Here is a 14642-nt window from a genome sequence, read left to right as displayed (position 1 = left end):
TCTTCCCCAGAGCCACCCCGTGTTGTTACGTAGCAGACGCTCTTACCCAGAGCCACCCCGTGTTGTTACGTAGCAGACGCTCTTACCCAGAGCCACGCTGTGTTGTTACGTAGCAGACGCTCTCACCCAGAACCACCCCGTGTTGTTACGTAGCAGACGCTCTTACCCAGAGCCACCCCGTGTTGTTACGTAGCAGACGCTCTTACCCAGAGCCACCTCGTGTTCTTACGTAGCAGACGCTCTTAACTAGAGCCACCCTGTGTTGTTACGTTGCAGACGCTCTTACCCAGAGCCACCCCGTGTTGTTAGGTAGCAGACGCTCTTACCCAGAGCCACCCCGTGTTGTTACGTAGCAGACGCTCTTACCCAGAGCCACCCTGTGTTGTTACATAGCAGACGCTCTCACCCAGAACCACCGCGTGTTGTTAGGTAGCAGACGCTCTTACCCAGAGCCACCCCGTGTTGTTACGTAGCAGACGCTCTTACCCAGAGCCACCCCGTGTTGTTACGTAGCAGACGCTCTTACCCAGAGCCACCCCGTGTTGTTACGTAGCAGACGCTCTTACCCAGAGCCACCCCATGTTGTTACGTAGCAGACGCTCTTACCCAGAGCCACCCTGTGTTGTTAGGTAGCAGACGCTCTTACCCAGAGCCACCCCGTGTTGTTACGTAGCAGACGCTCTTACCCAGAGCCACCCTGTGTTGTTAGGTAGCAGACGCTCTTACCCAGAGCCACCCCGTGTTGTTACGTAGCAGACGCTCTTACCCAGAGCCACTTGCAGTTATGCACTTGACTCAAGTATGCGGGTTGGCCAATGTGTGTTCTCGTTCTTTAAAAACTGTATAAATTAGTCTTTATTGGTACTTTCTCACACTGCACTGTTACCTGTAGAGCCAAGCCTCCTGCCTGTTGTTGGGGCTGTAATTTTGTCTGTTACAGTATGAACACAGGTTTTGTATGCTGCAAAAATGAATTGCATGCACATATTTGGCTTCCTAATACATACATATTGTACTGCTTCTTCTTCAACTCACATGTACCAACACATTCTCTATAAGCCACACAGGTACAGACACAGACACAGGTACAGGCACAGGTACAGATACAGGCACAGGCACAGGCACAGGTACAGGTACAGACACAGGTACAGGTACAGACACAGGTACAGGCACAGGTACAGGCACAGACACAGACACAGGTACAGGTACAGGCACAGGTACAGGCACAGACACAGACACAGACACAGGAACAGGTACGGGCACAGGTACAGACACATGTACAGGTACAGACACAGGCACAGACACAGACACAGGTACAGGTACAGGCACAGGTACAGGCACAGACACAGACACAGACACAGGAACAGGTACGGGCACAGGTACAGACACATGTACAGGTACAGACACAGGCACAGACACGGGTACGGGTACAGGTACAGATATGGGTACAGGTATGGGTACAGGTACAGGTATGGGTACAGAAACAGACACAGGTACAGATACAGGTACAGATACAGGTACAGATACAGGTACAGATACAGGTACAGGTACAGATACAGATACAGGTACGGGTACAGGTACAGATACAGGTACAGGTACAGGTATGGATATGGGTACAGATACAGGTACAGGTACAGGTACGGGTACAGGTACAGGTACGGGTACAGGTACAGGCATGGGTACAGGTACAGGTATGGGTACAGGTACAGGTATGGGTACAGCTACAGATACAGATACAGGTACAGGTACGGTTACAGGTACAGGTATGCGTACAGGTACAGGTATGGGTACAGGTACAGGTACAGGTACGGGTACAGGTATGGGTACAGGTACAGATACAGGTACAGGTACAGGTACAGATACAGGTACGGGTACAGGTACATGTACAGACACAGGTACAGATACATGTACAGGTACAGGTACAGATACAGGTACAGATACAGGTACAGGTACGGGTACAGGTACAGATACAGGTACAGATACAGGTACAGGTGTGGGTACAGATACAGGTACAGGTACAGGTAGATACAGGTACAGGTACAGGTACGGGTACAGATACAGATACAGGTAAAATCAAATCAAATCAAATCAAATCAAATTTTATTTGTCACATACACATGGTTAGCAGATGTTAATGCGAGTGTAGCGAAATGCTTGTGCTTCTAGTTCCGACAATGCAGTAATAACCAACAAGTAATCTAACTAACAATTCCAAAACTACTGTCTTGTACACAGTGTGAGGGGATAAAGAATATGTACATAAGGATATATGAATGAGTGATGGTACAGAGCAGCATAGGCAGATACAGTAGATTGTATTGAGTACAGTATATACATATGAGATGAGTATGTAAACAAAGTGGCATAGTTAAAGTGGCTAGTGATACATGTATTACATAAGGATACAGTCGATGATATAGAGTACAGTATATACGTATGCCTATGAGATGAATAATGTAGGGTAAGTAACATTATATAAGGTAGCATTGTTTAAAGTGGCTAGTGATATATTTACATCATTTCCCATCAATTCCCATTATTAAAGTGGCTGGAGTTGAGTCAGTGTCAGTGTGTTGGCAGCAGCCACTCAATGTTAGTGGTGGCTGTTTAACAGTCTGATAGCCTTGAGATAGAAGCTGTTTTTCAGTCTCTCGGTCCCAGCTTTGATGCACCTGTACTGACCTCGCCTTCTGGATGATAGCGGGGTGAACAGGCAGTGGCTCGGGTGGTTGATGTCCTTGATGATCTTTATGGCCTTCCTGTGACATCGGGTGGTGTAGGTGTCCTGGAGGGCAGGTAGTTTGCCCCCGGTGATGCGTTGTGCAGACCTCACTACCCTCTGGAGAGCCTTACGGTTGAGGGCGGAGCAGTTGCCGTACCAGGCGGTGATACAGCCCGCCAGGATGCTCTCGATTGTGCATCTGTAGAAGTTTGTGAGTGCTTTTGGTGACAAGCCGAATTTCTTCAGCCTCCTGAGGTTGAAGAGGCGCTGCTGCGCCTTCTTCACAATGCTGTCTGTGTGAGTGGACCAATTCAGTTTGTCTGTGATGTGTATGCCGAGGAACTTAAAACTTGCTACCCTCTCCACTACTGTTCCATCGATGTGGATAGGGGGGTGTTCCCTCTGCTGTTTCCTGAAGTCCACAATCATCTCCTTAGTTTTGTTGACGTTGAGTGTGAGGTTATTTTCCTGACACCACACTCCGAGGGCCCTCACCTCCTCCCTGTAGGCCGTCTCGTCGTTGTTGGTAATCAAGCCTACCACTGTTGTGTCGTCCGCAAACTTGATGATTGAGTTGGAGGCGTGAATGGCCACGCAGTCGTGGGTGAACAGGGAGTACAGGAGAGGGCTCAGAACGCACCCTTGTGGGGCCCAAGTGTTGAGGATCAGCGGGGAGGAGATGTTGTTGCCTACCCTCACCACCTGGGGGCGGCCCGTCAGGAAGTCCAGTACCCAGTTGCACAGGGCGGGGTCGAGACCCAGGGTCTCGAGCTTGATGACGAGCTTGGAGGGTACTATGGTGTTGAATGCCGAGCTGTAGTCAATGAACAACATTCTCACATAGGTATTCCTCTTGTCCAGATGGGTTAGGGCAGTGTGCAGTGTGGTTGAGATTGCATCGTCTGTGGACCTATTTGGGCGGTAAGCAAATTGGAGTGGGTCTAGGGTGTCAGGTAGGGTGGAGGTGATATGGTCCTTGACTAGTCTCTCAAAGCACTTCATGATGACGGAAGTGAGTGCTACGGGGCGGTAGTCGTTTAGCTCAGTTACCTTAGCTTTCTTGGGAACAGGAACAATGGTGGCCCTCTTGAAGCATGTGGGAACAGCAGACTGGTATAGGGATTGATTGAATATGTCCGTAAACACACCGGCCAGCTGGTCTGCGCATGCTCTGAGGGCGCGGCTGGGGATGCCGTCTGGGCCTGCAGCCTTGCGAGGGTTAACACGTTTAAATGTCTTACTCACCTCGGCTGCAGTGAAGGAGAGACTGCAAGTTTTCATTGCAGGCCTTGTCAGTGGCACTGTATTGTCCTCAAAGCGGGCAAAAAAGTTATTTAGTCTGCCTGGGAGCAGGGCATCCTGGTCCGTGACTGGGCTGGATTTCTTCCTGTAGTCCGTGATTGACTGTAGACCCTGCCACATGCCTCTTGTGTCTGAGCCGTTGAATTGAGATTCTACTTTGTCTCTGTACTGACGCTTAGCTTGTTTGATAGCCTTGCGGAGGGAATAGCTGCACTGTTTGTATTCGGTCATGTTACCAGACACCTTGCCCTGATTAAAAGCAGTGGTTCGCGCTTTCAGTTTCACACGAATGCTGCCATCAATCCACGGTTTCTGGTTAGGGAATGTTTTAATCGTTGCTATGGGAACGACATCTTCAACGCACGTTCTAATGAACTCGCACACCGAATCAGCGTATTCGTCAATGTTGTTGTCTGACGCAATACGAAACATGTCCCAGTCCACGTGATGGAAGCAGTCTTGGAGTGTGGAGTCAGCTTGGTCGGACCAGCGTTGGACAGACCTCAGCGTGGGAGCCTCTTGTTTTAGTTTCTGTCTGTAGGCAGGGATCAACAAAATGGAGTCGTGGTCAGCTTTTCCGAAAGGGGGGCGGGGCAGGGCCTTATATGCGTCGCGGAAGTTAGAGTAACAATGATCCAAGGTCTTTCCACCCCTGGTTGCGCAATCGATATGCTGATAAAATTTGGGGAGTCTTGTTTTCAGATTAGCCTTGTTAAAATCCCCAGCTACAATGAATGCAGCCTCCGGATAAATGGTTTCCAGTTTGCAAAGAGTCAAATAAAGTTCATTCAGAGCCAACGATGTGTCTGCTTGGGGGGGGATATATACGGCTGTGATTATAATCGAAGAGAATTCTCTTGGTAGATAATGCGGTCTACATTTGATTGTGAGGAATTCTAAATCAGGTGAACAGAAGGATTTGAGTTCCTGTATGTTTCTTTCATCACACCATGTCACGTTAGTCATAAGGCATACGCCCCCGCCCCTCTTTTTACCAGAAAGATGTTTTTTCCTGTCTGCGCGATGCGTGGAGAAACCTGTTGGCTGCACCGCTTCGGATAGCGTCTCTCCAGTAAGCCACGTTTCCGTGAAGCAAAGAACGTTACAGTCTCTGATGTCCCTCTGAAATGCTACCCTTGCTCGGATTTCATCAACCTTGTTGTCAAGAGACTGGACATTGGCAAGAAGAATGCTAGGGAATGGTGCACGATGTGCCCGTCTCCGGAGTCTGACCAGAAGACCGCCTCGTTTCCCTCTTTTTCGGAGTCGTTTTTTTGGGTCGCTGCATGGGATCCACTCCGTTGTCCTGTTTGTAAGGCAGAGCACAGGATCCGCGTCGCGAAAAGCGTATTCTTGGTCGTACTGATGGTGAGTTGACGCTGATCTTATATTCAGTAGTTCTTCTCGACTGTATGTGATGAAACCTAAGATGACCTGGGGTACTAATGTAATAAATAACACGTAAAAAAACAAAAAACTGCATAGTTTCCTAGGAACGCGAAGCGAGGCGGCCATCTCTGTCGGCGCCGGAAGTAGAGGTACAGGTACAGGTACAGATACAGGTACAGATACAGATACAGGTACAGGTACAGGTACAGGTACAGGTACAGATACATGTACAGATACATGATACATGTACATGTACAGGTACAGGTACGGGTACAGGTATGGGTACAGGTACGGGTACAGGTATGGGTGCAGGTACAGGTACAGGTACGGATACGGGTACAGATACAGGTACAGGTACAGGTACAGATACAGGTACAGGTGTGGGTACAGATACAGGTACAGATCCAGGTACAGATCCAAGTACAGGTACAGATACAGGTACAGATACAGGTACAGGTACAGGTATGGGTACAGATGCCGATACAGGTACAGGTACAGGTACAGGTACAGGTACAGATACATATACAGGTACAGATACAGATACAGGTACAGGTACAGATACAGGTACAGGTACAGACACAGTTGGTATAGTAATAAAAATGTTATTACTTTTCTTACATGGTCAAGGTGCTTCCATTCCTCCCCCCATTCTCTGTCTGTCAACCGGTGGTCGATCACCTCTTCCTGACGAGCCCCGTGCATTCCTTCATCAATCAGGAGAGAGGGGGGAGAGAGAAAGTTAAAGCCTGTGGAGCAAGATACGAGTGCCCTGTCTTCCCTCCATCCTTTCTCTACTGTCCCCTCCATCCTCTCTTTACTGTTCCCTCCATCCTCTCTCCACTGTTCCCTCCATCCTCTCTCCACTGTCCCCTCCATCCTCTCTCTACTGTCCCCTCCATCCTCTCTCTACTGTCCCCTCCATCCTCTCTCCACTGTTCCCTCCATCCTCTCTCTACTGTTCCCTCCATCCTCTCTCCACTGTTCCCTCCATCCTCTCTCCACTGTTCCCTCCATCCTCTCTCTACTGTTCCCTCCATCCTATCTCCACTGTTCCCTCCATCCTCTCTCCACTGTTCCCTCCATCCTCTCTCCACTGTTCCCTCCATCCTCTCTCCACTGTTCCCTCCATCCTCTCTCTACTGTTCCCTCCATCCTCTCTCCACTGTTCCCTCCATCCTCTCTCCACTGTTCCCTCCATCCTCTCTCCACTGTCCCCTCCATCCTCTCTCTACTGTTCCCTCCATCAATGAAGACAGAGACGAAAGATGGAGAGATCAAATAATCAATTTGTCCCACAACCAGACTCTCTTCCATGCATCCCATCATCAATGAGGAAAACGTTGAAAGAGGAAGCTATCAAATAAGTTCTTTGTTCCAAATGAGACTGAATATTCCCTATATAGTGCACTACTTCTGACCAGGGCCCTATGTCAATCTATTGTCACGACTTCTGCCGAATTCGATGCCTCTCCTTGTTCGGGCTATGCTCAGCGGTCGATGACACCGGTCTTCTAGCCATCATTGATCCATTTTTCATGTTCCATTGGTTTTTGTCTTGTCTTCCTACACACCTGGTTTCAATCCCATTCATTACCTGTTGTGTATTCCATCTGTTTCCCCTCATGTCCTTTTCAGAGATTGTTTGTTGTTCAGTATTCGTGTTGTTTTCTATTGGTCCTCGTACCCGCTTTATTGTATTCATGGTTTTGGAGTTATGTTTGTTTTCAAGTTATTAAACAACTCCATTCCACTAAGTTTGATTCTCCTACGCCTGACTTCCCTGCCACCTATACACACGACTCTGATATAATCTCTGACAAAACATGAAGTGAGCAGGAGAAGGTACCCCGGCCATGGAAGTGGAGGAGCGCTTCATGGAACATATGGAGATGATTTACAATCTGAGCGCCGCCATGGATCGTGTTGTCCAGATTATGGACCGCTGGGAGTTTTTCCAGCGCCTCCACCAGCACAACCGGGGTCTCCCCTGAGCGCCCCTATCCTGCCTGAACCCAGCAGTATCCATCTATCCATACCACAGGGGTACGACGGAGATACTGCCGGCTGCCATGGTTTCCTCCTCAAACTAAGCCTGTACCTGGCCACGATCCACCCAGCTCCATCGGACCGTGAGAAGAGTTGCGCCCCCGTCTCATGCTTCACCGGGAAAGCCCTGGAGTGGGCCAGCGCTGTGTGTGGAGAAGAGAATACAGCGTTGGACCATTTTGAGGAGTTCACCTGCCATTTCAGTACAGTATTCGACCACCCACCCGAAAGCAGAGCGGCGGATCAGCGCCTCTATCATCTGAGGCAGGAGACGAGGAGCGCCCAGGAGTTTGCTCTGGAGTTTAAGATCCTGGCTGCCGGTGCTGGATGGAGCAACAGGGCCCTGATCGACCATTACCGCTGTAGTCTACGCAAGGACGTCAATCGGAAGCTGGCCTGTAGAGACACCACTGGCCTGTAGAGACACCACCCTCACCTTCGACCAGCTGGTGGACGTGTCCATCCGGCTGGACAACATGCTGGCTACTCGCAGACATCCAGATTGCAGTCTGGTTGTTCCATCCTCCCATACCCCCTCACTGATACCCATGGAGCTGGGAGGGGTGGTGCGCAGGGAGACCAGAGGGGGTTTCCGCTCGTGCACCATCTATGGTCGCAGAGAGCACCTTGCTGGTCGGTGCAGGGTTGGTTCCTCTGGGAATAGAGAAGGCAGGCAGGGCACTCTGGCATCACCCCAAGTGAGTAGGCACCATTCTCATCCAGAGCCCTCTGTTGCACTAATGTTTGACTCTGTCACTTTTCCGGATTTTTCCCTGCTTTCCCATAATAAGGCGCTAGTAGATTCAGGCGCGGCTGGGAATTTCATTAATAAAGTGTTCCTGTGGTTGTGCCTTTCCCCTGTTTACGCCTTAGATAGTCGACCATTAGGGTTTATCAGGGAGGCCACTGCTCCTTTGGTAACGCAGGGGGATCACAGGGAAAGGATGAGTCTTTTCCTTATTGTGGTGCTAGGCCTTCCCTGGTTAGCTTGTCATAACCACACTGTTTCTTGGCCACAGAGGGCTCTGACGGGGTGGTCGCGAGAGTGCTCAGGTAGGTGTTTAGGGGTTTCCGTTGGTGCTACTACGGTGGAAAGTCCAGACCAGGTCTCCACCTTGCGCATTCCCCCAGAATATGCCGATTTGGCTCTCTCCTTCTGTAAAAAGAAGGTGACTCAATTACCACCCCATCGACGGGGATATTGTGTGATAAATCTCCTGGTAGACGCGGCCCTTCCCAGGAGTCAAGTGTATCCCTCGTCGCAAGAGGAGACGGTGGCTATGGAGACATATGTCTCCGAATCCCTGCCTCAGGGGTACATTCGGCCCTCCACTTCACCTGCCTCCTCGAGAAGGATGGAGGTTTGCGCCCGTGTATTGACTATCAATCAAATCACGGTGAGGTACAGTTACCCTCTACCTCTTATCGCTACGACGATTGAGTCAATGCACAGGGCGCGCTTCTTCACTAAACTGGATCTCAGGAGTGCGTATCCGGAAGGGAGACGAGTGGAAGACGGCATTTAGTACCACCCTCAGGGCATTATGAGTACCTAGTCACGCCGTATGGGTTGATGAATTCTCCATCAGTCTTCCAATACTTTGCAGACGAGATTTTCAGAGACCTGCACGGGCAGGGTGTAGTGGTGTATATTGATGACATTCTGAGCATGTGTCTCTGGTGCACAGAGTGTTTGGTACGTCAAGGCTGAGAAATGCCTGTTCTTCCAACAGTCCGTCTCCTTCCATCAGCATCGGATATCCACGTCCACGTTTCTAGATGGAGAGTGACCGCATTGCAGCCGTGCTGCTCCCATTACTTCACTGCTAAACGGGCTCCCGGAGCACTTGCAGTGGTCAGCTGAGGCGAACAGGGCTTTTAGGCACCTGAAGGCTCTGTTTGCCTCGGCTCATGTGTTGGCTCATCTGGATCCCTCTTTGCCATTCATAGTGGAGGTGGACGCATCCGAAACTGGGATAGGAGCAGTCCTCTCTTAGCGCTCAAGAACGACCACTGAAGCTCCGCCCCTGTGCCTTCCGTTCGAAGAAGCTCAGCTTGGCGGAGAGAAACTATGATGCGGGGGACCGGGAGCTGTTGGCTGTCGTCAAGGCTTTGAAGGCATGGAGACATTGGCTTGAGGGGGCTAAACACCCTTTTCTCATCTGGACTGACCATCGCAATCTGGAGTACATCCGGGAGGCGAGGAGACTGAATCCTCGTCAGGCAAGGTGGGACACGTTTTTCACCCGTTTTGTGTTTACCCTCTCTTACAGGCCAGGCTCCCTGAACGTTAAGGCAGACGCACTGTCCCGGCTGTATGACACAGAGGAGCGGTCCATGGATCCCACTCCCATACTCTCAGCCTCTTGTTTGGTGGCGCCGGTAGTGTGGGAGCTGGACGCGGATATTGAGCGAGCGTCACGTGCAGAGCCTGCTACCCTCCAGTGTCCCGCTGGGCGTCTGTACGTTCTGTCTGCTGTCCGCGACCGGCTGATCTATTGGGCCCACACGTCACCCTCCTCTGGTCATCCTGGGATAGGTTGGACGATGCGCTGTCTTGATGGGAGGTACTGGTGACCCACGTGAGGGTTTGTGTTTCCTCCTGCTCAGAGCAAGGTTCTAGACACCTGCCCAGAGGTAAGTTACAACCCTTACCCGTTCCACAACGGCCGTGGTCACACCTGTCGGTGGATTTTTTAACTGATCTTCCACCTTCACAGGGTAACACCACGATCCTGGTCGTTGTGGATCGGTTTTTGAAGTCCTGTCGTCTCCTCCCTTTTCCCGGTCTCCCTAAAGCCCTACGGACTGCGGAGGCCCTATTTACACACGTCTTCCGGCACTACGGGGTGCCTGAGGATATAGTGTCTGATCAGGGTCCCCAGTTCACATCAAGGGTCTGGAAGGCGTTCATGGAACGTCTAGGGGGCTCGATCAGCTTTACCTCAGGTTTTCACCCCAAGAGTAATGGGCAGGTGGAAAGAGTTAACCACAATGTGGGTAGGTTTCTGCGGTCTTATTGCCAGGACTGGCCGGGGGAGTGGGCAGCGTTCGTGCCCTGGGCAGAGATGGCCCAGAACTCGCTCCACCACTCCTCCACTAACCTTACTCTGTATTAGGGTATCAGCCGGTTCTGGCTCCTTGGCATCAGAGTCAGACCGAGGCTCCTGCAGTGGAAAATTGGTTCCGGCGCGCTGAGGAAATGCGGGAGGCAGCCCACGTCCACCTTCAGCGCACCGTACTGCGCCAGACCGTCACCGCAGTGAGGCCCCGGTGTTCGCACCAGGGGACAGGGTCTGGCTCTCGACCCGAAACCTGCCCCTCCGCCTGCCCTGCCGGAAGCTGGGTCCACGGTTTGTGGGGACGTTTAAAGTCATGAGGAGAGTGAACGAGGTATGTTATACGTTACAGCTACCCACCAATTACCGTATTAACCCCTCATTCCATATGTCTCTCCTCAGGCCGGTGGTTGACTTCCGTGCCACCTATATACACGACTCTGACAACCTATTCTAGTGCACTACTTTTGACCAGGGCACTATAGAACCCTATTCCATATCTGGCACAACCACCCTCCCTCCCTCCCTCTCTCGATCACAGGCCAGACATGCTAAATGTAGAGAAGTTTTTTTAGATCAGGGACACATTTAGCCAGTCATTAAGCTTCATGGACACAGATCCACTCTGGAAACATCTCCTCTCTTTGTATTAAAATAACCTCTCTGGCTTGTGGGTAGAAAATCTGGACCTCTTGCAGGATGGACAGCTACGGTTGACCCTACGGTTGACCCTATTCCTACATTCCCTCCCCTTCTTCTATTCTTCTCAGTCCTCCACATCCCTCCTCCTTCCCTCTGTCCCTCCGTCCCCCTTTCCCCAACTCTAACCCTCTTCTTCCGTCCTTACCCAGTGGTCGTGGTCTCTCCCTGAGTTCGCGGTTGTGGTTGTGGTTGGGGTGGCGGTAGTGTGGTGAGTCTCTGTAATGGTTTGTGATGGCCATGTCGTCCAGCCGGTAGTGCTGTGGGGGCGGGGGAGGGGGCGGAGTGGGGTGTCCATGGGCCAGGCCGTTAGGTTGGTAGGAGAGACCGTTGGAGGGGCTGAACCTTTGGCCTGCCGGGCTGATCGTACAGGGTCTCTTACTGGAGGTCTCCAGGTGCAGGGGGCCATCCCTGTCGAAGCCGTTCACTTTGGTTCTGGAGGAGGAGAGGGGACAGAGAGGAGGAGAGGGGGAGGGAATAGAGAGGAGGAGGAGGAGAGGGGGAGGGAATAGAGAGGAGGAGGAGGAGAGGGGGAGGGAATACAAAGGAGGAGGAGGAGAGGGGGAGGGAATAGACAGGAGGAGGAGGAGAGGGGGAGGGAATAGAGAGAAGGAGAGGGAACAGAGAGGAGGAGAGGGGGAGGGAAGTGAGGAGGAGGAGAGGGGGACGGAATAGAGAGGAGGAGGAGGAGAGGGGGAGAGAATAGAGAGAAGGAGGAGAAGGAGAGGGGGAGGGAATAGACAGGATGAGGAGGAGAGGGGGAGGGAACAGAGAGGAGGAGGAGGCAAGGGGAAGAAAATAGAGAGGGGGAGGAGGAGGAAAGGGGGAGGGAATAGAGAGGAGGAGGAGGAGGAGAGGGAATAGAGAGGAGGAGGAGGAGAGGGGGAGGGAATAGAGAGGAGGAGGAGGAAAGGGGGAGGAGGAGGAGGAGGAGAGGGTGAGGGGGAGGGAATAGAGAGGAGGAGAGGGGGAGGGAACAGAGAGGAGGAGGAGGAGAGGGGGAGGGAATAGAGAGGAGGAGGAGGAAAGCGGGAGGAGGAGGAGGAGGGTGAGGGGGAGGGAATAGAGAGGAGGAGAGGGGGAGGGAACAGAGAGGAGGAGGAGAGGGAACAGAGAGGAGGAGGAGGAGAGGGGGAGGGAATAGAGAGGAGGAGGAGGAGGAGAGGGGGACGGAATAGAGAGGAGGAGGAGAGGGGGACGGAATAGAGAGGAGGAAAGGGGGAGGGAACAGAGAGGAGAAGGAACAGAGAGGAAGAGGAGAGGGGGAGGGAACAGAGAGGAGGAGGAGGAAGAGAGGGGGAGGGAACAGAGAAGAGGAGGAGGAGGAGGAGAGGGGGAGGGAACAGAGAGGAGAAGGAGGAGGAGAGGGGTAGGGAACAGAGAGGAGGGGGGGAGGAGGGGGGAACAGAGAGGATGAGGAGGAGAAGGAGGAGAGGGGGAGAAAACAGAGAGGAGGAGGAGGAAGAGAGGGGGAGGGAACAGAGAGGAGGAGGAGGAGAGGGGGAGAAAACAGAGATGAGGAGGAGGAAGAGAGGGGGAGGGAACAGAGAGGAGGAGGAGGAGAGGGGGAGGGAATAGAGAGGAGGAGGAGGAGAGGGGGAGGGAATAGAGAGGATGTAGGAGGAGGAGGAGAGGGGGAGGGAATAGAGAGGAGGAGGAGGATAGGGGGAGGGAATAGAGAGGATGGAGGAGGAGAGGGGGAGGGAATAGAGAGGAGGAGGAGGAGAGGGGGAGGGAATAGAGAAGATGGAGGAGGAGGAGGAGGAGGAGGAGAGGGGGAGGGAATAGAGAAGATGGAGGAGGAGGAGGAGGAGAGGGGGAGGGAATAGAGAGGAGGAGGAGGAGAGGGGGAGGAGGAAGAGAGGGGTAGGGAACAGACATGAGGAGGAGGAGGAGAGGGTGAGGGGGAGGGAATAGAGAGGAGGAGAGGGGGAGGGAACAGAGAGGGGGAGGAGGAGAGGGGGAGGGAATAGAGAGGAGGAGTAAGAAAGGAGGAGGAGGAGGAGGAGGAGAAGGAGGAGGAGGGAATAGAGAGGAGGAGAGGGGGAGGGAACAGAGATGAGGAAGAGGTGAGGGGGAGGGAATAGAGAGGAGGAGGAGAGGGAATAGAGAGGAGGAGGAGAGGGGGAGGGAATAGAGAGGAGGAGGAGGAAAGGGGGAGGAGGAAAGGGGGAGGAGGAGGAGGAGAGGGTGAGGGGGAGGGAATAGAGAGGAGGAGAGAGGGAGGGAACAGAGAGGAGGAGGAGAGGGAACAGAGAGGAGGAGGAGGAGAGGGGGAGGGAATAGAGAGGAGGAGGAGGGAAGCAGGAGGAGGAGGAGGAGGGTGAGGGGGAGGGAATAGAGAGGAGGAGAGGGGGAGGGAACAGAGAGGAGGAGGAGAGGGAACAGAGAGGAGGAGGAGGAGAGGGGGAGGGAATAGAGAGGAAGAGGAGGAGAGGGGGACGGAGTCGAGAGGAGGAGAGGGGGAGGGAACAGAGAGGAGGAGGAGAGGGGGGATAAGAGAGGAGTGGAAGGAACAGAGAGGAGGAGGAGAGGGGGAGGGAACAGAGAGGAGGAGGAGGAAGAGAGGGGGAGGGAACAGAGAAGAGGAGGAGGAGGAGGAGAGGGGGAGGGAACAGAGAGGAGAAGGAGGAGGAGAGGGGGAGGGAACAGAGAGGAGGAGGAGGAGAGGGGGAGGGAACAGAGAGGAGGGGGGAACAGAGAGGAGGAGGAGGAAGAGAGGGGGAGGGAACAGAGAGGAGGAGGAGGAGAGGGGGAGGGAATAGAGAGGAGGAGGAGGAGAGGGGGAGGGAATAGAGAGGATGGAGGAGGAGGAGGAGGAGAGGGGGAGGGAATAGAGAGGAAGAGGAGGAGAGGGGGAGGGAATAGAGAGGATGGAGGAGGAGAGGGGGAGGGAATAGAGAGGAGGAGGAGGAGAGGGGGAGGGAATAGAGAGGAGGAGGAGGAGAGGGGGAGGGAATAGAGAGGATGGAGGAGGAGGAGGAGGAGGAGGAGGAGGAGGAGAGGGGGAGGGAATAGAGAGGAGGAGGAGGAGGAGGAGAGGGGGAGGAGGAAGAGAGGGGGAGGGAACAGACAGGAGGATGAGGAAGAGAGGGGGAGGGAACAGAGAGGAGGAGGAGGAAGAGATGTGGAGGGAACAGAGACGAAGAAAGACAGTGAGAAACAGCTTTAGAAGAAGTTGTCCCAAAGGCACCCTATTCCCTACACAGTGCACTTCTTTTGACCAGAGTCCTGTGGGCCCTTTGATCCCAGAGAAACACGGCTTTAGAAGAAGGGACCCATCATGAGGCAGGGTGTTGTACTCTGTCTTCTATAGAAGGGACCCATCATGAGGCAGGGTGTTGTACTCTGTCTTCTATAGAAGGGACCCATCATGAGGCAGGGTGTTGTACTCTGTCTTCTATAGAAGGGACCCACCATGACAC

The 14642-nt window shown here is 52.9% G+C and overlaps 1 protein-coding gene across 1 annotated transcript in view; it reads right to left on the bottom strand.

Annotated features, from left to right (window-relative positions):
* LOC139372797 (protein CBFA2T1-like) overlaps nt 1-14642 on the bottom strand; it is a 219027-nt gene that overhangs the window by 55006 nt on the left and 149379 nt on the right. Inside the window, exons 6-7 of the mRNA XM_071112601.1 lie at nt 11366-11652; nt 6032-6117 (exon numbers count right to left, since the gene is read on the bottom strand). Coding sequence (XP_070968702.1) covers nt 6032-6117; nt 11366-11652 — 373 coding nt within the window. The remainder of the gene's footprint in view (nt 1-6031; nt 6118-11365; nt 11653-14642) is intronic.

Source organism: Oncorhynchus clarkii, chromosome 18, assembly GCF_045791955.1.
Source record: "Oncorhynchus clarkii lewisi isolate Uvic-CL-2024 chromosome 18, UVic_Ocla_1.0, whole genome shotgun sequence".
Lineage (NCBI taxonomy): Eukaryota > Metazoa > Chordata > Actinopteri > Salmoniformes > Salmonidae > Oncorhynchus > Oncorhynchus clarkii.
Note: the sequence above shows the minus strand (reverse complement) of the source record. Positions and strands in the feature narration are given on the sequence as shown.